General features: G+C 50.4%; 1 protein-coding gene across 3 annotated transcripts in view; it reads left to right on the top strand.

Moving 5' to 3' along the window:
- Positions 1–7,450: 7,450 nt before the first annotated feature.
- ACOT11 (acyl-CoA thioesterase 11) overlaps positions 7,451–25,138 on the top strand; it is a 53,791-nt gene continuing 36,103 nt past the window's right edge. The window contains exon 1 of one of the 3 annotated variants that reach the window (XM_078451885.2): positions 7,451–7,631. Coding sequence is in view for 1 of the 3 variants with exons in the window: in XM_078451883.2 (XP_078308009.1) it covers positions 13,892–13,924 (33 nt within the window). In the remaining 2 variants the exon portion in view is untranslated. Of the gene's footprint in view, positions 7,632–13,724; positions 13,925–20,683; positions 20,762–25,138 lie in introns of those variants that run through there. The other 2 variants (XM_078451883.2, XM_078451884.2) reach the window with 2 other exon arrangements.

Genomic DNA, 25,138 nt, shown 5'->3' with positions numbered 1-25,138 from the left:
AGAAGATATAAATTACCAACCTCAGAAATGATAGAGGGATCACTACAGATCTAACAGATATTAACTAGATAATAAGGGAATATTATGAATAACTTCATCCAATAAATTAAATTTTTTGATGAAATGGAGAAAGATAAAAGTATCAAGTTCAGTTGAGAAGGAATAGTTAAGTTAAATAACTCTATATCTATTAAATAAATTTTATGTGTAGTTAAAAAGCCTCTCAGGGCACGTGGGTCGCTCAATCACTTAAGCCTCCAACTTTGGCTCAGGTCATCGTCACGGTTCATAGGTTTGAGCCCTGTGTCAGGCTCTGTGCTGACAGCTCAGAGCCTGGAGCCTGCTTCGGATTCTGTGTCTCCCTCTCTCTGTGCCCCTCCCTCACTCATGCTCTGTCTCTGTCTCTCTCAAAAATAAATAAACATTAAAAAAAAAGCCTCCCACAAAGGTAACGTATTGATGACTTTGTTGTCAAATTCTACCAAACATTTAAGGAAGAGGTAATATTAATTTATAAACTCTTCCAGAAATTGAAGAAAAGAGAACACTTCCGAACTCATTCTTCAAACCCAGCATTACCCTGAACATATATTATCTGTAGAACAATATAATGAATAGAGATGCAAAAATCCTTAAAATTTTTTTTAACAGTTATTTATTTTTGAGAGACAGAGACAGCACAAGCGAGGAAGGGGCAGAGAGAGAGAGAGAAAGAGACACAGAATCTGAAGCAGGCTTCAGGCTCTGAGTTGTCAGCACAGAGCCTGATGTGGGGCTTGAACCCACAAACTCTGAGATCATCACCTGAAGTTGGACGCTCAACTGACTGAGCCACCCAGACGCCCTGAGGTGCAAAAATTCTTAACAAAAATTTATGTATGTATGTATGTATTTGTTTTCTAAAGATTTAATTTCTTGGGGCTCCTGGGTGGCTTAGTTGGTTGAGTGTCCGACTTTAGCTCAGGTCATGATCTCACGGTTTGTGAGTTCGAGCCCCACATCAGGCTTTCTGCTGTCAGCACAGAGCCTGCTTTGAATCTTCCATTCCCTTCTCTCTGCCCCTCCCCTCCCTCCCTCTCTCTCAAAAATAAATAAACATTTAAAAAAAAAGATTTACTTTTTAAAGTAATCTCCACATCAAATATGGAGTTTGAACTCACAACCCCGAAATCAAGAGTCATACACGCCACCGACTGAGCTGGCTAGATGACCTGCTTAACAAAATTTTAACAAATCAAAACCCACAATATATAAAAAGTAAAGTACATCATTATGCAATACATGTTATCCTAGGGATGAAGAGTTTGCTTAACATTTGAAAAGTAATCAGTGTAATTCACCGTATTAATAAGTTTAAAAAGATAAACCATTTTATCATCTCAATAGATGCAGAAAAAACATTTGACAAAAACCAACATCCATTCCTGAGAAAAACTTGTAGCAAACTAGAAATAGAAGAGAACTTCTTCAACCTGATAAAGGGCTTTTATAAAAAAAAACTAATGTCCTAAAGTTATACTTGATGGTGAAAATTGGGTGCCTTCTCCCTAAGATCAAGAGCAAGGAGAGGATGTCAGGATCTTACCATTTGTATTTAAAATTGTGCTGGGAGTTTCTAGTAAGGGCAATTAGGCAAGACAAAGAAATAAAAGGCATAGAGGTTGAAAATAAAAAGAAAAACGGTCTTTACTTGCAGACAACATAATCGTCTGTCAAGAAAAAAATTTTTTTTTAATTTTATTTTTAAGCAATCTTCACACCAGTGTGGGGCTCGAATTCACAACCCTGAGATCAAGAGTCACATGCTTTACCAACTGAGCCAGGCAGGTGCCCCAGAAAATTTTAAAGAACCTACAAAATGCCACTGAAAGTGAGTTTACTAAGTTTCAGATCAGATGCTTAATATTTAAAAAGTAATTTATTTCTACATACCGGCAACATTCTTATTGAAATAGAAAATTTTATTTATTTATTTTTAAGTTAATTTATTTATTTTTGAAAGAGAGAGAGATAGAGGTTGTGAACAGGGGAGGGGCAGAGAGAGAGGAAGAGAGAAGATCCCAAGCAGGCTCTGCACTGTCAGTGCAGGACCTGACTTGGGGCTCAAACTCACAAACCATGAGATCGTGTCCTGATCCGAAATCAAGAGTTGGATGCTCAACTGACTGAGCCACACAGGTGCCCCAACTTTTTATTTACTTTTAACTAATCTCTACCTTCAATGTGAGGCTCAAACTCATGACCCCCTGAGATCAAGAATCGCATGCTCCAACCGAGTCAGCCAGCAGCCCCTGAAATTTTAAAGTACATTTATGTTAGTATGAATATATGAAATACTTAGTAATAAATTTGACAGAAGATGTGTAAGACTTGTAGCTGAAAACTACAAAATATTGCAGAGAGAAATTAATGAAAACCTAGATGGAGACATATACCATGTTCATGGATCAAAAGACTCAATATTATTAATGTCAATTCTTTCCAAATTGATGGATATGACACCATCCCTATCAAAATCTGGGCAAGCTTTACTTTACTTTATTTTTAGAAATGGACAAGCAGATTTCAAAATTTAAATGCAAATGCAAAGGACTCAGAATAGCCAAACTATTTTGAAAACGAACAAATCAGTAGGACTTATGTGATTTGGTTACAAGACTTCTATGTGAGAGTAGTTGGGAAAATGTGGTATTGATCTAAAGACAGACATGCAGATCAACAGAACAAAGTAGAGAGTCCAAAGATAGGCCTCCACACATATAGTCAATTGACTTGACAAAGGTGCTAAGGCAATTCAGTGGGTAGAATTAGAATCTTTTTAACAAATGGTGCTGGGGGGCGCCTGGGTGGCTCAGTCGGTTGAGCGTCTGACTTCGGCTCAGGTCATGATCTCGCACTCCGTGAGTTTGAGCCCCGCATCGGGCTCTGTGCTGACAGCTCGGAGCCTGGAGCCTGCTTTGGATTTTGTGTTTACCTCTCTCTGCCCCTCCGCCACTCATTCTCTTTCTCTCTCTCTCTCTGTCAAAAATAAATAAACTTAAAAAAAATGGTGCTGGAACAACTGGATAGACACATGTCGGAAAAAAAAAAAAAAAAAAAAAAGAACCTCTATCTTTACCTCAGACCAAATATGAAAATTAACTTGGAATAGATCATAGTCGAAATATAAAAGCTTGGGGCACCTGAGTGGCTGGCTCAGTCTGTCAATTGTCCAATTCTTAGCTCAGGTCATGATTTCATTGTTGGTTCTTGGGTTCAAGCCCGGAGTCAGACTCCATGCTGATAGTACAGAGACTGCTTGTGATTCTCTTTCTCTCCCTCTCTCTCTGCCCCTCCACTGCTCGTTCTTTCTGTGTCTCAAAATAAATAAACTACAAAAAAAAAATTTTTTTTTAATGTAAAAGCTAAAACCATAAAACGTCTAGGAGAAAGCATAAAAGAAAATGCTAGTGACTTTGGAGTTGGCATTTTTTTTTTTTTTAACGGAGAGAGAGGCAGGGGGAAGGGGCAGAGAGGGAGAGAATCTTAAGCAGGCTGACGCAGGAGTTGACCTCATGACTGTGAGATCATGACCTGAGCCGGAATCAAGAGTGGATGCTTAACCGACTGAGCCACCCAGGCAACTCTTGGCAAAGATTTCTTAAGTAGAACACAAAAAGTCTATGGTATAAAGTAAAAAAATTGATGAATTAGACTTCATCATAATTAAAAATCTTTGTTCTTCGAGAGACCTTACGAAAATGAAAAGATGAGTCCCAGATTTGGAGAAAATATCTGCAAAACGTATATGCAACGGAGGACTCGTGTCTACCTATGTATAAACTTATGTTTAAAAAAATTTTAAATTGTAGGGCACCTGGCTGGCTCAGTCGATGGAGCATGTGACTCTTGATCTCAGAATGTCATGAGTTTGAGCCCCATGTTGCGGGTAGAGTTTACTAAATAAAAAAAATAAAAAGAGAAAAAAATTTAATTGTGGTAAATATACATAACATAAAATTTACCATCTTAACTAATTTTAGATGTACAGTTAAGTAGTGTTAAGTATATCCATATTGCTGTTCAACCAATCTCCAGAACTTTTTTTTTCTTGCCAAACTGAGACTACATCCATTAAACAACTGCTCATTTCCTTCTGCCCCAGGCCCTAGCAACTGCCATTCTTTTTTTTTCTTAATTTTTTAAATGTTTATTTATTTTTGAGAGAGAGAGAGAGAGAGAATGGGGGGGGGGGGAAGGCAGAGAGAGAGGGAGACACAGAACCTGAAGCAGGCTCTGGGCTCTGTCAGCACAGAGTCCAACGTGGGGCTCGAACCCATGAACCATGAGATCATGACCTGAGCCGAAGTTGGATGCTTAACCGACTGAACCACCCAGGTGCCCCTGGCAACTGCCATTCTGCTTTGTTTCTATTGATTACTCTAGTCATCTCACATAGTGGACTCATACAGTATTTGCCTTTTCGTGATTGACTTATTACACTTAGCATAATGCCTCAAGGTTCATCTATGTTCTAGCATGTGTCAGAATTTCCTTCCTTTTTAAGGCTGAATGTATTCCATTGTATGCATGTACCACATTTTGCTTATCCATTCATCAGTCGATGGACATTTGGGTTGTTCCTACCTTTTGCCTATTGTGAACAGTGCTCCCGTGAACATAGGTTGTACAGATATATCTTGGAGAGCCTGTTTTGAATTCTTTTGGGTATTAAAGAACTATTACAATTCAATAATAAGACAATCAACCCAATTTTTTTTTTTTAATGGGGAAAGATTTGAATAGACATTTTACCAAGGAAGATACCCAGATCAGTAAGTCAGTATACAATAAGATGCTTAACAACATTAACGGACAGGAAAATATAAATGGAGCCCACCATGATGAAGCACTGTGAATCCACGGAAATGATTAAGGTTAAACTCGCTGACCAAGTGCTGTGAGCATGAGGAGGAGTTGGGACTCTCGCATGCCACTCGTGGGAATGTGGAATGATACCACCATTGTGGAAAAATGTTGGCAGCTTAAAAAATGTTAAACGTACACCCATCATATGACTTGACCACTCCTAGGTATTCCACTCCTAGGTATTTACCTAAGAGAAATGACAGCATATGTCCACACATGGATTTGAATATGAATGCTCATACCAGCTTTATTTGTATAACAGCCAGCAAATAGAAACAATCCAAAGTCTGTCAATAAGTGAATGAATAACCAAATTGCGCTATAACCATAAAATGGCATTCTACTCAGCAATAAAAAGGGACGAATTATTGGTGTATGCAACATACATATGAATTGCAAAATAATTATGCCGAGTGAATGAGGCCAGACAAAAAAGAATGCATACTGTATGATTCCATTTATATAGCCTTCTAGAAATGCAACCTAATCGAGAGTGACAGAGGCAGATTATTGTTTGCCTGGGATGTGGGGGAGGGGGCAGTGCGGGGCAGAAGGGAGGGATTACAAAGGGCTATAGGAAGTTTTGGTGGTGACAATATGTTCATTACCTCTATTATGATGCTTTCATGGATATATATGTGTATGTATGTATATGTATACATAATATGTATGTCACAACTTGTCAAATTATACCCTTTAAATATGTGCAGTTTATTGTATGTAATGATATCTCAATCAAGCTATAAGGCAAAAAGAAATAAATTCAAGTAGACCCATAAAGAGAAATACTATGTAGCAATGAAAATTATGGAAAGATATTTATGATAATTGTTGAGAGAGAAAAAAAGCAGATTACAAAACAATATGTCCAATATGGTCACTTTAAAATTTTTATTATTTTTATTTATTTAAAAAATTTTAAAAATGTTTATTTGTATTTGAGAGAGAGAGAGAGAGACAGTGCTTAAACAGGGGAGGGGCAGAGAGAGACAGAGACAGAATCTGAAGCAGGATCCAGGCTCTGAGCTATCAGCACAGAGCCTGATGCAGGGCTTGAACCCACAAACCATGAGATCATGACCTGAGCCGAAGTCGGACGCTCAGCCGACTGAGCCACCCAGGTGCCCCTGGTCACTTTTTTTTTTTTAAGATAACCTGAATGTCTATGGCATTCACCATTTGATTATAAAGAGTGTCACATTAAAATCAAACCATGGTTTATGCCAGCCCAGATCCATCCTGCCAGTGTGGGAATTCTCCTTCCCTGTAAAGTCCCCTGTCCTTTATGTTTCTGGGTGTCCCCACATGTGTCTCAGTGCACTCAAAAAGCGATCTCAGATGTTATTTGCTGTTGCTGACACCAGTCGAGCTGAGTCTCCTGCATTAATGTTGCTAGCGGAGCCAGAGATAGGCGCATGTCACTTGTCCGTGTGACCATGTCGCACGTGCCAAGCCCCATGCGTGGGTTGCCCAGCAATCCAGCCATGCGACTCTTGCACCCTTAGGGTGCTCTGAGAACGTGGCCAAAGCAAAGTAATTGAGAAAATGCCCCATCTTGTGTCATGGTCAGAGGTCCCCACAGGAGAGTTGCGTGGGCCCCAGGGGTGGCAGGATGATAGCTCTCTTTGTTGCACACTGTTCTTTTCTCCAGGGAGGGGCAGGGACAGGAGGAGTTCAAGTACCAGCCTCTGTGAGGTGTCCGCCATGATTGACTCTCCACCCCTCCCATCCTGGTGTGGAAGGCACTTCCACTGCCAGACTCCTCCTCCCAAGGTCTGGTGTCTTTCAGGAAGCACCACCATCCTCTGTCAGGTGCTGATGAGCATGTATCGCAAACGTAAATACCGATGGAGACTTTTCCAGGCAGCAACTTATGCCCATGACCATATCATATATTTCATGTCACATCATATTACACTCTATAACATAACATATGCAGATGCACTCGGAGAGGGGGGAGGGGGGTCTCCACCTCCCCGGTTGGCAGGTCCACATTTTTCAGCTCTTCAGCTCTAGTCTGGTTGGAAGCACATGCCTTAAAATACTAACAGTGGTTCTCTCTGAGCAGAGCGATCATGGATGGCATTCATTTTCTTTGTTCTTTTCTGAACTGTCCATTTAGATTTTTTTCTATCAATACTCATTAGGGCAAAACAGTGTGTCTGGCTCAGAGAAGCTGGGTCCCAGCACCCAGCCTAGTGTTTGGCACATAGTAGGTGCTCAGTAAAGGTGTGACCGAATAGCAGGTATTACGTTTCTGGACTCTGAGGGGCTGACTTAGCAAAAACAGGCAGCGGCTTTTGCTCCCTGGCGCCTGTCCTGCTCCACGTGGACACTGCCAGGTCCGGCGCCTACGTTTCCGCTTCTGCCCGGCGCCCCGGGACTGACGCCTGGCGGGGCGGGGTGTCTGGCGCCGGCTCGGTGCCCCGGCCCTCTGCGATCGCTGCTGCCGCTGCAGCCCGGGGCCGCCCCACCCGTACCCGGGAGGGGAGGGGACCAGAGTCATCGGGAACTCGCCCAGGCGCCCCCGCCCGCCCGTCTTTTACCCGCTGCTTCCTGTGCCTCCCGCAGCCTCTCCTAGCCTCCCCCATCGGGCTCGCTTTGGGACCTCGCATGCCCGGTTCTGAGCCTCTCCCCGCGGAGCTGCTTCCCCCGAAGTTCCCAGCAGGCTCCCCCCGCCTCCGCCCTGCAAGCAGTTGGGTCTAGAGGGTCCCACCACTTGGGTAAGAACCGCCCCCCCACCCCCCCCCCCCCGGTGCCCCTCCCCTGCCTCCCTGCCTGGGAAAGACTGCACTCCCTAGGATCCCCCTGCTGCTGGCTTCTCCTCAGCCCCAGCACTCTCTCTAGGCAGATCTGCCTCTACCCCAGGACTGGGTTCCAGACAAGCCTTTTGGTGCCTGACACACTTCTTGCTTGGGCAGGCTGAGGCATGAAGCATCCTGCGATTTGAGCTGAGCTGGGCGGGCCTCTCACCAGGATGGGGGAGGCTGGCCCTGGGAAGGGCCTGTGGACTCACACTCCAGAGGGTGCAGCTGATGCTGACTCACTTAGATCTGGGGTGGGTGGGGGAGCCCTAGCCCTTGTTGTGAGTAACCTCCGGCACAAGGGTCCAGTGTGAGGCTGGGTCCAGACCTTCAGCAGCTGGGCCCAGGAGTTCGTTCTGGCCCCAGCAGATGGAGGTGCTGAGAGTGGGGCAGGAAGGGCATGTTTGAGCCCACTGGTCAGGATGGAGTTTAGGATTGGCTGGACAGGTTCGGTACTCTGTTCATGCATCCCTAATCTGGCCTCCATGGCTTGTTGGCAACCCCCCTCCCCGCCCCCCTCCCGCCCATCTCTACCACCTGTGTCTTCTCTCCTCTGCACTGTTGAACTGGCTTCCCACTGCTTTCTTTGCCCAGTTTCTCCACAGAGGGCTGTAGTTCTGAGGGGCCCTGGCCTTGGAGGAATGTTGATGTCACCTCTACTTCCTGTATCACCGCCTCCTTGCTTTGTTCCTTCCTCCTGTCCCCCTTCTGTTTATCTCAAAACTTCCTTTATTCTGCCATGCCAAGCCGAAGGGGCCCCCAGAAGGAACTGGAGTCTTTAGACTGGAGAATAGGAGAGAATGACATTCCTGCACTCATTCATTCTTTCATCCATTTATTCATTCATTCATTTGATCATTCATGTACACGTGTGTTTATTCCCATTCATTCACTCACACATTCCCTTGTTCTTTCACATTCAATTATTCCTTCATTCTTGGGACACTTATACTGAGCATCTACTATGTTCGAGGCCCTGAGTGTTTGGTGGGGGCAGGATACTCTGATGAATCACCTCCATCCCTGATGTCAGCCGTTCAAGGTCAAGAAGGAGAAATTAGCACAAATCAGCCCAACTTAAGAGAAAAAGCAGTATGAGAGAGAGATAAAGGGCTGTGAAGTGTGTGCGTGTGTTTGTGTGTGTGGAGAGGGTACTGAGAAGGAGGATGGAATTTTCACTTAGGAGGAGCTCAGAAGACTTCCTGGAGGTGGTGCCATCTGAGCCAGGCTTGATGGGGGCCAGGGTTGGGATGTAGAGCTGTCAGAGGGCATCAGGGAACAGCGGGAACAAAGGAAACCCCAGGTGTGTGAGGGGACAGTTGGAAGCTCTTTTCATGGCTTGAGACTATTAGAAGAAATAAGTCTGGATGGGGAGGCCAGGGCCCGGTAGAGGACAGGACATGTGCTCCCATCTCTCTGCCCTCTGTCAGGCCAGGGGAGCAGCCGCGTTCTGGGTGACCCAGAGCCACGATCATGGGGTACTAGCAAGATCCTTGTGGCTATTAGAGTTCTTTGATTGTTCAGCAGTCTTAGCCAGAGTGAGCCCTTCAATCTTGGATGTAGGTAAGTGGAGCCTGGGGTAGTAGATGTGTGTATGGAGCAGGAGAGAGCTCTAGGTTCTAGCCCATGGAGGGGTTCAGCTAGGGCAGTTCTGAAAGTGGGAGTTGGAGTGGATGATGTCAGAGGTCCCCAGAGAGTCTGTGGTCCTATCTGGAAAGGCAGAAGAGGGAATTCCTGGGAGTTTGGTTATGTATTCACTCATTCATTCCCTCCTTTGACCCTATACCACTTCCTGACTGACTTCCTCCTTCCTTCCTTCCTTCCTTCCTTCCTTCCTTCCTTCCTTCCTTCCTTTTTCCTTCCTTCCTTCCTTCCTTCCTTCCTTCCTTCCTTCCTTCTACCTTCCTTCTTTCTTCCTTCCTTCCTTCCTCCTTCCTTCCTTCCTTCCTTCCTTCCTTCCTTCCTTCCTTCTTCCTTCCTTCTTCCTTCCTTCCTTCCTTCCTTCCTTCCTTCCTTCCTTCCTTCTTCCTTCCTTCCTTCCTTCCTTCCTTCCTTCCTTCCTTCCTATCAGTACTAAACTCTTGTTCTGGACAGACCCTGTGCTGAGGACTCAGGTGACTCAGATCAACTCCCTGTCCATGTGAGTTCCCAGTCTCATGGGAGAGACAGACCCGTGCCAGAAAGTGACAACCCAGTAACACTGTGGCATATAAATGGAGGTGACTCCACTGTGTTTTGTCACCGAGTGGGGTGGTACAGCTGAAGAATTAATGTAGACATTTGTCTTCTAGCCAGGAAGGCCCCATCTGTGGGGCCAGATGAAGGATGTCACGTGGGAAAAGAAGCGTTTGTGGCAGAAAATACTCAGGGTTCCTGGGGCTTAAAAGGCAGGCTTTCCCAAGACATGGGACTCCCCAGAGGCACACTTAAGGACCATGCCTTTGGGCCATGGGCACCGCAAGCTCATTCCACACCAGAAATGAGCCTGTAAGATTTGAGAACCTCTAGAGAAGTCCTTGGTCAGCATAAGCTGTAGGCAGTTGTGTGGAGTGGTGGTTACACTTGTGGGCTCTAGACTTAGATCAGAGTTCAGATCCTTAGGCTAACTCTCATCAAGTGCATGCCCTGGGACAAATGACACTTTGCCTCCGGTTTTCCTGTGTAGGAGAATGATAATCATAGTACCTTCCTCCTAGGATGAGGCCTGAAGGTGGTAACCTCTATGATGTGCTTGCCCAGGGTGTGTAAGGAGAGCTATGACGATGGCAGTGATGATAAGAGGGATGTACAGTCAAGAGCTGTCCCACAATCTCTGGGTCTCATCCACCCCAGCTGGAAAATGGGAGGGCTGCCCCAGCTCACTGGCTCTCAAAGTATGGTCCCTGGACCAGTAGCGTCAGTATCACTTGGGATCTTATTAGAAATGCAAATTTGGGGCGTCTGGGTGGCTCAGTTGGTCAAGCATCTGACTTCGGCTCAGGTCATGATCTCACCATTCGTGAGTTCGAGCCCTGTGTCAGGCTCTGTGCTGACAGCGTGGAGCCTGGACCCTCTTCCAGTTCTGTGTCTCCCTCTCTCTGCCCCTCCCCTGCTTGTTCTCTCTCTCTCTCTCAAAAATAAACATTAAGCACAATAATAAAATAAAGAGATGCAAATTCTTGGGCTCTCCTGGAGCTTTACAGGAGATGTGGCCCAGCAATCTGAATTTTATTTAAAAAAAAATTTTTTTTTTAACGTTTATTTATTTTTGAGACAGAGAGAGACAGAGCATGAACGGGGGAAGGTCAGAGAGAGGGAGACACAGAATCTGAAACAGGCTCCAGGCTCTGAGCTGTCAGCACAGAGCCCGACGCGGGGCTTGAACTCACAGACCGCGAGATCATGACCTGAGCCGAAGTCGGCCGCCTAACCGACTGAGCCACCCAAGCGCCCCTAAAAAATTTTTTTTAATGTTTATTTATTTTAGAGAGAGAGAGTGCGCACTAGCGAATGAGCAGGGGAGGGGCAGAGAGAGAGGGAGACCCAGAATCCGAAGCAGGCTCCAGGCTCTGAGCTGTCAGCACAGAGCCCGACGTGGGGCTCGAACTCACTGACCATGAGATCACGACCTGAGCCCAAGTTGGACGCTTAACCAACTGAGCCACCCGGGCGCTCCGCAATCGGAATTTTAAAAAGGGCTTCACATGATTCTGCTGCAGGCTGAAGTTTGGGGACCACCGACCTCACTATCACTTAAGACCTCTTCTGTATCCACTTTTCCAGGACTGTGATTCATCTAGGCACGTGGCATGTTTCCTATGTTTAGGGCCCTGGTCTGGGGGCTGATGTGAGAGGGCACAGAGATGAGTAAGATATGGTGTCAGCCCTGAGGGGGCTCCCGAGTGAGTTGGGAAGGGGAGGCAGATCCCTATGGAAATATTCATTGAAGTAACGGACCCGACAGAACTGCCAGAGAGATACGAGTCAGTTCCATAATAAAGAGCAGAGAGGAGAGAGACCTTTCTCTTTCTCTGCAGAGAGCTCTGGTTCTCTGTTGCTTGTTCCTGACAGTATACTGATTCAACCTTGCTGGAGTGCCGCTCATAAGTCTTACTGAAGTCTCTTGTATTTTGTGCCTTGCTGTGGGGTGGGGTGGGGTGGTCAGGGGTGGTGATTCTAGACAACTTCTCGCAGACTTTGGGTAGCTCACTTTTCATCCCCGGCTTCAGTGTATCCCTCTGTAAGGTGGGGGGACCAGACTGAGTCCAGTGAGTCTGGGACATTATGGACTGCCAGGGAGGGGGCAGGCTGGGGATCAGAACCTCTCCGGGTTTCCATTCCCTCATCTGCACAGCGGGGCCCTGAATTGCCCTGGCCGCCTGCCTGGATCCAGTGAGATGAGCTTTCCCTTCTCTGGGCTGTTTTCCTTACCAGTCGAGGGAGGTCTCATGATTCCTATCCTGTTTACTTCACGTGGCTTTTAGCATGTGGAACATGTTCTTCATTCTCAGAGTTTCTTGAAGCCCCAGCCCTGTTGCCTGGCATTCAAGGTCCTCCTTGACAGATTCCCAGCTTTTTTTTTTTTTTTCCTGCAAGATGAGAATCCTTACTGCCTATTACTGCATCCTGTTCTGTTCCTGTTAGGCCTTCTATCTCATCCCTCTTCTCAGCCTATCCAAACCCATTCAGTCTTCAGGCCAGAGAGCACCACCTCCTCCAGGAAGCCTCCTAGATTGCCCCAGCCCTCTGTGCCCTCCTTGGACCATCTTGCTGTCTTTTAAGGTGTGACTTTAATTTCTCACTTGGTGACACTGGACTGCTGGGTCTGTTATTTCAGGGGAAGCCTTGAGCTCACAGGGGTGGACATTAAAGCCCTTGACTCCTAGAGCAGGGAGGCCCAGAGACAGGAGGGAACTTGTTGACAGTCACACGGCACATTAGTGAGAGAACCAGGCCCAGAACCCAGGTGTCTTAGGCCTGGGGGCGGGGGCGGGGGGGGGGGGGCGGCGGTGGAGATATCATCAGGTGTGTGGGGAATGAGCTAGAGGCAGTGAAGGGCAGAGGCCTCAGATCTGGCTGACCTGCGTTCCAACGTGGCTTTGTACTCGATAGCCGTGCCACCTGGGGCGTGTCACCTACCCTCCCCAAGGGACCTTCTGGTGGGGTCGGAGTGAGGACCGGCACCAGGCCTGGCGCACAGTCGGTGCTTGGTTATTGTGAGGTGCTCATTATTACTCCTGATCCATCCGTCCACCCCAGCTCCTCTGCCTGGCTCTCGCGTGCCTTCTTCTCTTAGCCACCGAGGACTTTATTTTATGGCCCCGTCGTGAAAAGTCCAATGTCAGCGTCAAGGCCTCCTCGTTAAGCCTCTTGCAGAAGTGAGAGGGAGAAGGGAAAAATCTGGGTGGTCTCTAAGTTGGTAGTGGCTACGGAGGGCCCCGGGGCGGGTGCCCAGGGGGGCTGAAGCCTGTGAAGCTAATGAGGTGAGATTTAGCAGATGCCACTTTAAGAAAAGTCGCATTGCTCATTGTAAGGAAACGAGGGGGTGTGCCCTGTCCCTGGCCGGTAGCTGCACTGGGCTGCACTTGGGGGCAGCACTCCCAAGGGTGAAGAGTCCTAGCAGGTGGGGCTGGTGTCTCTCCGGGAGGCTGCTGGCAGCTCCCTGGCCTCCTGCCACCTTCCAGCCTGACCCCTTGTGGACAGATGGAAACCTGGTGACCATTTGGCCAGGCTAACTGGCTGGGGACAGGAAGGTGGGAACTCCGGCCCCCTAGGAAGGACCCTGGAGCCGAGAGACCCCCTGAGAAGGATGTCAGGGGCTGGAAGTGGGCTGGAAGCGACCAAGTCTGGCTGTGGCTGGAAGCGAAGTGCAAGTCCGGCTAGGTGCCCAGTGGGCGGGCACAGGGCCCCCTGACATGGCTGGGGCCCAGTTGGCAGCCTGTCTCCTTCCTCTCCACCAGGCGGGCACAGGAGCCTTGGGAGGGGGTGCTCTGGGAGGAGGGGGGCAGAGGGCAGTGTGAGGACGGGCAGGACTCAGTGATAACAGCTGGGCTCAGGAGGGGCGGGAGCTCGGGAGGAGGAGCAGGAGGAGAGGCCGACAGGCTTCATTTGGAGCCAGAGCCTGGCTGTTGCTCAGGTTACCAGTGTCTCTCTCAGAGGGTGCGACCAACGGTGTGACCAGCTGGTGGGGTCTCGCCGCAATGATCCAGAATGTCGGAAATCACCTGCGAAGGGTATGGAGGGCGGTGGGCTGGGGGCTGATCGGAGGCAAAGGAGAGGGGGCTGGAGGTTGCGGGGGTGGGGGTGGTCCCGAGAGAAGATCGAAGTTTCCAGTTTAAGTCAGAAGTTCTATGGCTTCTCTCTCATTTTCCACGGACCACTTTCTAGCTCTCTTTGAAGGAGGAATGGCAGAACTCCTGGGCTGGTTTATTAGAAGCAACAATCCCCAAACCAGCCCCAGGGGCCGTTAGCTCCCCCGAGGGCTGGCTATGTCTGTGCTGGACGCTGTCTGCGTCTGGAATTCTATTCTGGGGGTGTGGGTTTCTCCCAGCGGAGTCCTGTGCGTGTGTCTGCTGCACATCTGAGCTCCATGGCTGTGCGTCGCGCTGGAGTTCAGGGCTCGAAGGCCTTGACGCTGAGAGATGTTACAGGGCTGGGGAGGGGGTGTGTGAGTGGGCGAGGGTGTGGCAGGACCAAGCCCCGGATTCTCAGGGACGATAACCTCTTTCAGAGAGCAAGCTTAGGACCAGGCGTGGGCTGTCGGAAAGGCGTTCTGCAAGGTGTCCTGGCAAGACCACGTTTCCCTGGAATGTCTTAACGAGGACTTTGGAGCTGAGATTAGATACTGAGGCATGGGACAGACCCAAGTGTTCATCACCGCCTGGCGGGTTCCTTTGATCTGGTGAAATGACTGGCAGGGGTTGTGCTGAGCATAGAGTGGGTGTCCTCTGAGGATGTTTTCAGGAAAGCCTTTTGTGAAAGGGCCAGGGGTGAATACATCTCTTACTTATCCCCTCCCTCCGTCTGCATGACCGCCGCTCACCTCAGACCTCGGCACCCTCACCACCCAGGACGCCTTCTCCCTGCTTCCCCGATTCCACAGCCGGCCCCTCCAATCGCCGTCCACTGGAGGGATGCTTCTAACAGGGACACGTGATTATTCCCCACCTGCTCAGCCGGCTGCCTTCAGTACAACGTTCACATTCCTTACCTGCTACCAAAGGATCTTGGTAATCTGCTTCTGCCTGCCTCTCCCCCCTCATCCTTCCTTCCCCACCCCTGTGCATTCAGCGTGGTGGCCACACTGAACTGCTTGCCACTGCCTCAGTTGACCACGTTTGTTCTCCTCTCTGTGCTGTGGTCTGTACTGTGCTTTTTGCTCGGGGGGCCCCCAGCTTCTTTCTGCCCCCTGGAAAATTCCTTCTGGGCCCTCAGATCTCAGCTTAGATGCTGTCTCCTCTAGAAAGCCTTCCTAGATTTCTCAGGGCACAGGGAGCCTTTGTGTTAGTGCCCATCTCTCCCACCAGCCAGTGAGTTCCATGAGGCTGCTCTTGGTGTGCCCGGCGGAGGGCTGAGCACGGTCAGGGTCCCGGACAATGCCTAACGAATGAATGGGCACAGGCAGCTTCTCCGTGAGGCCAAGGGTGGGATCTGAGAAGCAAGGTCCCATCTCCTGAGCACGGGGCAGAGAGCGTTTTCCAGGCGAGGCTATGTCTCGGGCGCTTCATGACTTTTTCCCCATTGATCCCCATCAATAACTGGGGAGAAGGCAGTGGAGAAGGGATGTATCATCATCACCGTTTTACAGAGATAACAGTATTGTAGTAGCAAATCTGTACATAGTGCTGGCCACACTGGGCACGATACCAAATGCTTTGTATATATTAATTCATTCCATTTTCTGCGAGGTAGGTACAGGTATCATCCCCATATCCCAGATGAGGAAACTGAGGCTCAGAGGGGTTGAGGACTTGCCCAGGCTCAGGATCACACTGGCAGGAGGTGGCAGAGCTGGGATTTGAACTCAGGCAATCTGGCTCCAGAATCTGAGCTCTTAGGGAGCCCGAGGCTCAGCCCAGCAAAAGCCCAGAGTGAGATTCCAGCCCACACATTCCGAGTCTGAGCCCAGGCAGCCTTTTGCTCCCCCAATACTCTCCTGCCCGCTCTCCTGAGCCGGGGAGTGGAGGTAAGTATGGGGGTGGAATTGGGCTCATGAGGTGGCATGGGGGACCTCGTGCCGGCTGAGAACACTCAAGCCTTGATTGCCACCTGTGGACCATCTCCTGCACACAGATCTGTTTTTTCCTGAATTCTCTTAGTTCCCTGGGAAATATAGGACGGTTTGGGATGATTTTCTGGGTTGTTACCAAAGCTGTTTTTAATGAAAAGCAAGCAAATCAAAAAACCCACTGGGGACATAGAAAGCCAGGTTGACTGGGAACAGAAGGGAGGCCTCAGATAACCCGTAAGCTTTGCCTCACAGGCTTTGGGGGCCCTTGTCAGTATCCTGTGACACTACAGACACGGGCGTTTTGGAGTTAGGTGGTTCTGGCTCTTACCTGCCACTGGGTACCCAGTGAGCTCTCGAAACATGTGGATGAATGAATGAATGAGGCAGTGAGTCTGCTGCCCAGCTTGGGGAGCAGGGTGTTGGGGAGGAACGCTGCTTGCCTGTCTGGTGGTGCCGGGAAGATCCTCCTGTCCTGTCTCAGTCCTTGCCTCTCTGAGTGGAGACCCTCTCCTTCCCCATCCGAGGTGTCAGACTGTACTGGGCACTGAGTCCCGCGCTCCTGGTCTGGCAGGGATCCGCTGGAGCCCTAGTGGGAAACTGGGAACCTCTGCTCAGCCTGCATTCTAGCCTGATCAAGGTCACCTCCTGGGAACTTTATTTACTCTGGGGAAGGTGATGGGGCTGTTTATCCCAGCTCCCCTGAGGAGCCCTGCACCCTGGTAGTGTTGCCAACAGGGTGGTGGCAGATCAGAAAGAGCCACGGGTATCTGCGCACATGCTCGTGTGTCCACCAACCTACACGCTGCTCCCAAGCCCTGGCAGTGATCCCACTGCTTCACCTTGAACCTGAGGACAGCTGGAGGTTCTCTTCCCCGGCCCAGCCAGCCCCCAGCCTCACTGAGGGTCTAGTTCAGGGTATGAGGAGGTTTTAGGCACAATGCTTGGCCACCCCTGGATTAGAATCCTTTCTTCACCCCATGGCTCCCCATCTCTGGTTGTTCTCTGAGGTTCCCAGCCTTGACATCCTGGGGTTCAGGACTTTGGTGAAGGGCTTGTGTACCATCTTGAGGTTGGTCCTGACAGTGAAAGGCAGGGGCCTGTCTGCCTGGAGGACCCCGCTGTGTGGTGAGGAGGGGAGACCCGCAGGAATAAAATGACATGCCTATCGTATGGTATGAGGGCAGAAGCTACCGAACGGATGAGTGACTATGAAAGCTCAGAAGGGCGCTGTTGTGCCCGGAAGACTTCCTGGAAGAAGAGGCAAGACTCAGACACTTAGTCTGAGCCTGTTCAGGAGCCCCACGCGAGCCCTGGTCTCAGCCACGGACAGACACCCTTAGCGGTTGGAGTCTGGAGGGCTCTTCTTCATCCTTCAACACCCAGCTCAGCCATCGTTTCCCCTTCCAATCTGCATCCTGCCTGCTTCCAGAATTAACGGCGTCTCCTCAGGATACTGTGTTGATTACAGTTGTTGCCTCCACAGGGATTAGCACGTGGCAGGTACTGAGTACTCTGTGATGAACCCAGGCTGCTGTGTGGAGACACAGTGAGCAAGTGTCGAGTCGTCTGCCTGGCGTTACACGGCTCTTAAGTGGCACTGCTGAGATTAAGCCCAGATTGTTGGAGAACTGGGAGCTGGGCAAGAATGATGAGAGAGGTTCAGGGGAGGGCTCTCTGAGCTGGCGACAACGAGGTAGAAACCTAGCAGCTGAGGAGACGGCCAGGGGAAGAGCTGGAAGAGCATTCCGGGCAGAGGGAACGGCATTCAGTTAGTTGCAGGCTCCGTGGTGTGAGGGGGCTCGGCGCGTCTGAGCTACCGAGTGGAGGCCGGTGTGGCTTGGGCAGGAGTGAGCGTGGAAGGGACTGAGGTAAGGGTGTGATGTGCTGCAGGCTGGGGGTCCGGCCCTTATAGGCAGGGTTTGGGGTTTGGAGTGCTGGCAGTCGTATCGTCCTGCCCACTAGCCTGTGTGGTCCTTGGGGACGTGCTGGTCCCAGACTTAGTGCCAAGGTACGTAGTCCCTGCACACTGTGCTCAGAGAAGCTCAGAGACCTAGGGAAACACATCATCATGGCTCCTCTCTGTCTGGCCAGCGCCATGAAGGTCCTAGCCACCTTCCCATCCACACCCTGACCGCCCACAATAGGAAGGTGGCGATAGGCCCGGCACGCTGGTATAGACAAGGCGCGGAGAAGGGAGATGCCGTACCTGGGCTCGTACGGCTGGCGCAAGACTTGGCATCCCTACCTGCCAGGCCGAGACACCCCTCTTCCAGCCCCTCTCCTGGCCAGGGCGACATCTGGACACTCTGTGCGTCCAGAAAGTGGCCTCACTGTCACACTCAGACCCACCCCATCACAGCCCAGCTTCACGCACTGGCAAATGCAGATTTGGGGCTGATCACCTGCCCCCACCTCACACACACCAGGGTCTGGGGACCTGTGTCTGGTCCAGGCCGGGCCAAGTATCGCCAGCATGTCTGGACAGCTGCTCACGAGTCTGGAGAGCTCACTTTAGGGACACTGACTGTCTTCACCCTGTAGGCCTTCACGTCCTCATCCGTGAACCAGGTCTGTTCCTGTGGATCTTGCTAGATCGTTGGCAAGATTAAAGAGTTGGGAGGAGTGCGGAGCCTGGCACACAACCGGCCGTGGTAAACGTTGGTCCTTCTCTTTTCATCTCTACTGGACTTCAGTTCCCTTAGTGTTTCAAAGCCAGGGTCAGTTGGCTGGATGAGGTGGTAAAAACTAACTCGTTGTTGGGTACCTGCCACGTGTCAGACGCAGTTAAACGTCTCAGTAGCTCTGCTGGGCTAGTGGTATTCATCTGGTGTGACATATAAGAAGACCAAGGCTCTAGCCCTGAGCCACTCGGAGCTAGTTAGAGAATTCAAAGTCTTGTCTGAGCCCAAGTTACAGCTGGGCAGGGGCCCGGGTGCCATGGCTGTTCTCCTTGTCCTGGGCCGACCTGGCCGAGCGGAGAAACTGACACCTCTGCCTCGTGCCTGCCCTGTCCTGTGTCTCCAGGGACAGATGGTGCTGTCGGCTGGGTGCTCTGCCAGCTCCCCTGGCCGCAGACCTGCGAGCTCCTGCCATTCTCCAGGAGCAGGCTCCTTGTGTGCGGGAGGTGGCATCAGGGCAGTGATGGGAAGGACCAGAGCCTGGCACTTTGGGGACACTGGGATGAGTCAGACTGGACCTGTCCTTAGGTGCCCGCAGGCCGATGGGGAGACAGAGGGAGGGACACACCACTGATGACAGCAGAGCGTGGCCAGGCTGTGACAGAGGGAAGCCCAGAGGTGGCCCTTTACCAGCCGAGGGGGGCAGGGCAGGCTCCCTGGGGGAAGTGATGGGTTAGCATGGCCTTGGGGTCCTTTTCAGGTCAGGAAGCCCGGTCCAGGCAGAGGCATCCGTGCGTGAGATGTGGGAAAGAACTTGTTCCATTAGCAGTGGTGAGAGAATTTGGCAGTGAGCCCTTGAGGAGTCCCTCTCTGGCCCCCTTGCCCATGTGATACGTATATCCTGCCTGGGGGCTCCTTCAGTAATAATAATTTGCCCTCAGCACATCAGACATTAATTAATTAATGTCAGTAGACATTAAGCATGAAGCATCTCTTTTGGAGAGGTGGCTTTGGTGGTAAAAAAAGCAAAAGCCCAGCTCCAACACCGAGGGCAAAGTGCCCTTAGGCAAGTCCTTCAGACAGCCCAGGTCTCAGTTTCCTTTCTTTTTTTTTTTTTTTTTTTTTTTTTAATTTTTTTTTTTTTAAATTTTTAACGTCTATTTATTTTTGAGACAGAGAGAGACAGAGCATGAACGGGGGAGGGTCAGAGAGAGAGAGGGAGACACAGAATCTGAAACAGGCTCCAGGCTCTGAGCTGTCAGCACAGAGCCTGATGCAGGGCTTGAACTCACGAACCGCGTGATCATGACCTGAGCCGAAGTTGGACGCTTAACCGACTGAGCCACCCAGGCGCCCCTCTCAGTTTCCTTTCTTATACAAGAGGGATAATCGTCCCTCACAGAGTTTTGGCGAGGGTTACACGGTAGTATGGATACAAAGCCATTATATAATGTATATAAAGGCCTAGAACATGGCAGGTACTCAAAAAATTATCGTTGGGGAGGGTGGGAGAGAAGGGGAGATGTTGGTCAAAAGGTCCAAACTTTTAGTTCTAAGAAGAGTAAGTTCTGGAGACCTCGTGCAGCGGCACCAGGACTACCGTTAACCATGTATCACAGACTTGAAATCTGCTGAGAGAGTAAATCTCAAGCATCCTTATCCGCAAGGGTGACTGTGAGGTGACATGTGTTAGCTTGATTGTGGTCCTCGTTTCACAGTGTATACGTGTATCGCAGCATCACGTTGTGGGATCTAAATATATACAATTTGTATTTGTCCATCACTGGGACACCAGGGAGCCATGGGACCTGGCCCCGAGTTCAAGGAGTCTCTTATCTTCTCCTGGGTGCACCCACTTCATAGACTGGGAAGCGCCGTGCATGCCTTGTCCTGTCTGGCTATTCAGAAGCCCAGCGGGTCAGCCGCTGGCGCTGGCCGCAGCAGCTTCTCTGCTGTGGCCCCGAGAGGCCCATCCCTTCGGATGGGCTGCGCGCTGCCCGGGGTGGGGGTGGGGGGAGCGGTGGTGACGCTGAACCCCGGGCCTCTCCACTCCTTTTGGTGACCTCTAGAACAGGCTGCGATCTGCCCCCGGGGTGTGGCCCTGCCAGGTGTGGCCCATTCCCAAGCCCAGGAAGTAGTCAGAGGTCAGGAAGGGAGCGGCCCTTAGGCCTTTCTAAAGCAGCCTCAGGCTTCCAGCACTCTCCAGGGCTGAGCTGAACCAGGTGGGTCTCCCTTTCCGTTTGGTCCCTTAGGGAGGGTATGGAGAGACCTAGCTCCTGTCCTTCTCTGGGGATACTACCCGCTGTGAACTGTGGGTGGGTGGGGGTGGGGACAGATAAGTGGTCTGGAGTCCCAAGACTCTGGCTGGTTCTGGGCTAGAGGCTAGCGGCTACTTCTTTCTTAGCGTTCATTTCCACGTCTGTAACTTGGGACTGTGGGGTAGTCGTGGTCCCGGTCACTTGAGGCTGCTTTGTGCCAGGCAGGTTAGCACCATGCTGGCCTTGACACAGAGGAGCCGAGTTTTAAGATTGAGGCTTTGGGGGTCGTGGGGGACGTGGGGGAGGGGGGCTGGAGAGAGGAAGGGGCCCAAAGACTAAGTGAGTTTGGGCCAAGGAAAGGGGCAAGCTCAGCATTGCTCCCAGCACCCCCACTCCGCACCCCAGGGCCTCCTGGGACTCTGAGTTTACCTGATCCCCACCCATCTTGCTTAAGACTAAGAGAAGGTGTGTTTCATTGTGCAAACTGATTCTCAGCAAGGCAAACAGGAGACTGAGAGGGACTTCTGAGCCCGCTACGCCCTCTGGATGGGCCACTGTGAGGGTGATGATGGTGGTTGGGGTGCTGAGGTCCCTACAGCTCAGGGAGACGGACTGGTCAGAGACCACCCCACCTTCAGCTCTTTCTCCGTATCACCCAAAAGGCAATCCATGGAATATCTCCAAGGTGCCAGGCTTTGTCTCGGAAGTCCCATGGGCTGTGTGACGTAATCTGCCTCCAGGGCTGGCCACGCCCCCTGCGGCACCCCTGCTGGGCTCTGGAGTCACAAGAACCCAAGCCACTCTCCCCTCTGCCTTTAAAAGTTTAAGTGAAATGAAATTACGATTATTTAAGATATTAACGTTTGGTGTCTTAAATGTTTATTTATTTTTTTTGAGACAGAGAAAGAGAGCGAGCGGGGGAGGGGCAGAGAGCGAAAGAGAGAATCCCAAGCAGGCTCTGTACTGTCAATGCCAATGTGGGGCTCGAACCCACAAACAGTGAGATCATGACCTAAGCTGAAACCAAGAGTCAGATGCTCAACCGGCTGAGCCACCCAGGTGCCCCTATTTTTTTATTTTATTGACAGCCCGCCAGTGGGAGGGAGGGGCAGAGAGAGAGAGAGAGAGAGAGAGAGAGAGAGAGAGAGAGATTGAGAATCTTAAGCAGCCTCCACACTCAGTGCAGACAGAGTCTGATTCGGGGCTCCATCTCATGACCCTGGGATTATGACCTGAGCTGAAATCAAGAGTCGCTCAGTCGGTTAAGCATCTGACTCTTGGTTTCGGCTCAGGTTGTGATCTCAGGGTTCATGAGTTTGAGCCCTGAGTTGGGCTCTGAGCTGGCAGCGTGAGTCTACTAGGGATTATCCCTCTCTCTCTCTCTCTCTGCCCTTCCCCTGCTTGTTCTCTCTCTCTCTCTCTCAAAATAAATAAATAAACTTAAAAAAAAAAAAGAGTTGGATGCTCAACTGACCAAGCCACCCAGGTGCCCCTCCCCTCTGCCTTAAAAAAAATTTTTTTTTAATGTTTACTTATTTGAGAGAGAGAGAGAGAGAGAGAGAGAGAGAGAGAGAGAGAGAGAGAGAAAGCAGGGAGGGGCAGATAGAGACTTGCATGTTCTACCCACAGAGCCAGCCAGGTTCCTCTCCCCTCTGCCTTTTACTGGCCATGTGTCCTTGGGTGGATCTTTCCATATTCCCCGAGTTTCCTTTTCCTCAACTATGAATGAGGACTCCTGCTTCAGAGCGGAGTGGAGATTCAAGGACCCACAAGGACTAGGCCTGGCACACAGTAGGGACACAATAGATGGCAGCCATAGATTTCTAAAATGGGATCTTCAAGCTCCTGAGAGGGCAATTCTTGGACAGCCTGTCTGTTAGCAGCTCATTGGCTCAGAGAAACCCCTCTCCTCCTGGCTGTGTCCCATCAGCATCCAGATGAGACTCTGGTACCTCCTAGCCTCTAAGCCAAACAAGATCCCTCCCCTCTACCCATGTCCCTCCCCTTCCAACTACTTTCTGGTTTCTTTGCTCCCCTGTCCTAGAAAAACCTCTGCAAGAGTTTTCTGTGGTCCCTGCTTCCACTTCTCTACCTCTCATCCTGTCCCTAGTCCGTGACTCCTGTCCTCGCCCTCTCTCTGCCCCCTTACAGCTTCTCTGCTCACCTGCTGGGACAGCTCAGCACCCCGCACCAAGAGGCACCCTCCCCCTGGAGACCCACCCTCTCCTGGTGTCTTTGCAGCTCACCCAGGGTCCCTGTGGTCCTCTCTGCACGCTGCTCCCTCCCACCGACTTCTCAATAGCTCTGTCCTTGCTCTCTCCTTGGATGATGTCTGTCCTACTTACTGTGGCTGTGTGGCAAACTACCCCCACACCTAGTGGCTTCAAACAGGACCCGTTTTATTGCATCTTGAGATTTTGTGGGTCAGGAATTTGGGCAGGGCTTGGGTGGGTGTTGGTGGAGGTTACTTGGCGGTATTCAGCTGGTGGATGGGCTGACCTTGGGAATCCAAGTATGGCATCACTGGTATCTGGTCCCGGGGTAGGAATGGCCAGAGGACTGGGCCTCGCTGAGACTGGCCACCCTGCTGTTCCTCTGGCAACCAAGCTTGTCCCTGTTCTTCCTTGGGATCTTTGCACCCTCTGTTCCCCTGCCTGGAACGCTGTGCCTCCAGAGCCTTGCATGATCGCTCCGGCTCGTCATTCATTCGGATCTGGGCCACGAAGCCTCCTTGAGTACCTAGCTCAAATTAGATCTCCTCGTCCACCCCTTTCTGTCTTCATCTCATCCATTGTTTATTTTAGCACTTTTTACTCTCTAAAATGATCCTGTTCCTTTGCTTGTTTATCGTCTGTCCGTTAGAGAACATGTTTAATGTTGTATTCCCAGCATCTTGAAGGGATGAATGGGAGTTTTAAAAAAGATTGATGTTGATCCACAGCCAGAATTGGCCTCTTTCTAACCTTGTGCACCCCTGTTTGGTCTTGTGTGTGTGTGTGTGTGTGTGTGTTTAGATTTTATTTTTTAAGTAATCTCTATACCCAATGTGGGGCTCAAACTCATGACTCCAAGATCAAGAGTCACATGCTCTACCAGCTGAGCCAGCTGGGTGTCCCTGGTCTTAGTTTTGTATTTTACTGAGACCCTCCTGTCTTCTGACCTGGCCAGCCCTCAGATTTGTAGCCTGAAGCCCGTCACCAGGCCACATGTAATACAGCCTCCTTGCTGTCCCCCTCCTGCCTGGTTGTCCTCCCGTGCCACCCCTCCCCTGGACTCCCCCTCCCAGGGCTGGGTCTCACCCCGCTGGAGGCTGTCTCCTTCCTGTCACAGAATCCCCTGCCCTAAACACATCCCCACCCTCCACCGTCACCACAGCAGAGGCCTTCAGCAGCAATTGTCACTGTTGTAGACGGATGAAATCGTGAGGACACGGCCATCAAGCTAGAGCCACCCCAGCAGCCACATAACTTAAAGAGCAACAGAAAAACTTAAATGCAGGCGGATACCACGAATCTCGCTCATTTCATCTGCTTGGTTTTATGTTTATATGTTACAGGATTTTAGGTGGCCATCTGTGACTGGGTTTGTCTTCGTTACAGCCATTTGGTCAAATGTTGAACGGACCAGACAAATGTGACACTCCATTGGAGATACCTCCAGGTTTAATTTAACACATTTCCACATTTTTATTGAGCATTTACAATGTTCTGGGTCTGTGCAAACGCAAAATGCACAGAATGTGTCTATTCCTGTGGCTCGAAGTAAATGGCTTAAGGTTATCCAGGGAGACTGAGGAGGGGCCAGGGTTCTAACATAGCTTCTGTCCACTGGACCTTGCTCTGGCCCTCCCGCTAGCCCCCTGGCCTTCCTGTTTGTTTCCTTCTCTCTGTCCTGCTCATTGTTTCCTCAACAAACCTTTCTCAAATTCCTCTGAGACAGTGTAGGGCATGTGGGGACAGGTATGAGAAGGCCATCTTGTAGCTGGAGAACTTGGGGCCGAGGGAAGGTTCTGGAGTGTGGTGAGTGCCTGGAGAGAACCATTGGTGCACCTGTTCAGCACAGCAGCCTCTGCCAGAGTCCAGGCCCAGCTCTGGGTCTCTACCCCTTCGGCCTGGTGACTCGGGGCCTTAGAAGCAGCCCCTTGAGGTTGGTGTTCCTTTGCTAGGCCTGTTCTGAGGCCTGGTTCACACCTTGCCGGTGTAAGGAATGCGTCCATGGATAATGTCAGAGCTCTCACTCAGGCCACTCTGCTTAGGGATGGTTTCTTGAACACTTTAGGGAAGAAAACGTTGGTGTGCTGTGTGAAAGGTGGGCCCGGGGTAGGCAGGAGAACTGGGGAGC

Source organism: Panthera onca, chromosome C1, assembly GCF_046562875.1.
Source record: "Panthera onca isolate mPanOnc1 chromosome C1, mPanOnc1 haplotype 2, whole genome shotgun sequence".
In the NCBI taxonomy this organism is placed as follows: domain Eukaryota; kingdom Metazoa; phylum Chordata; class Mammalia; order Carnivora; family Felidae; genus Panthera; species Panthera onca.
This window is presented reverse-complemented; position numbering and strand designations above follow the sequence as displayed.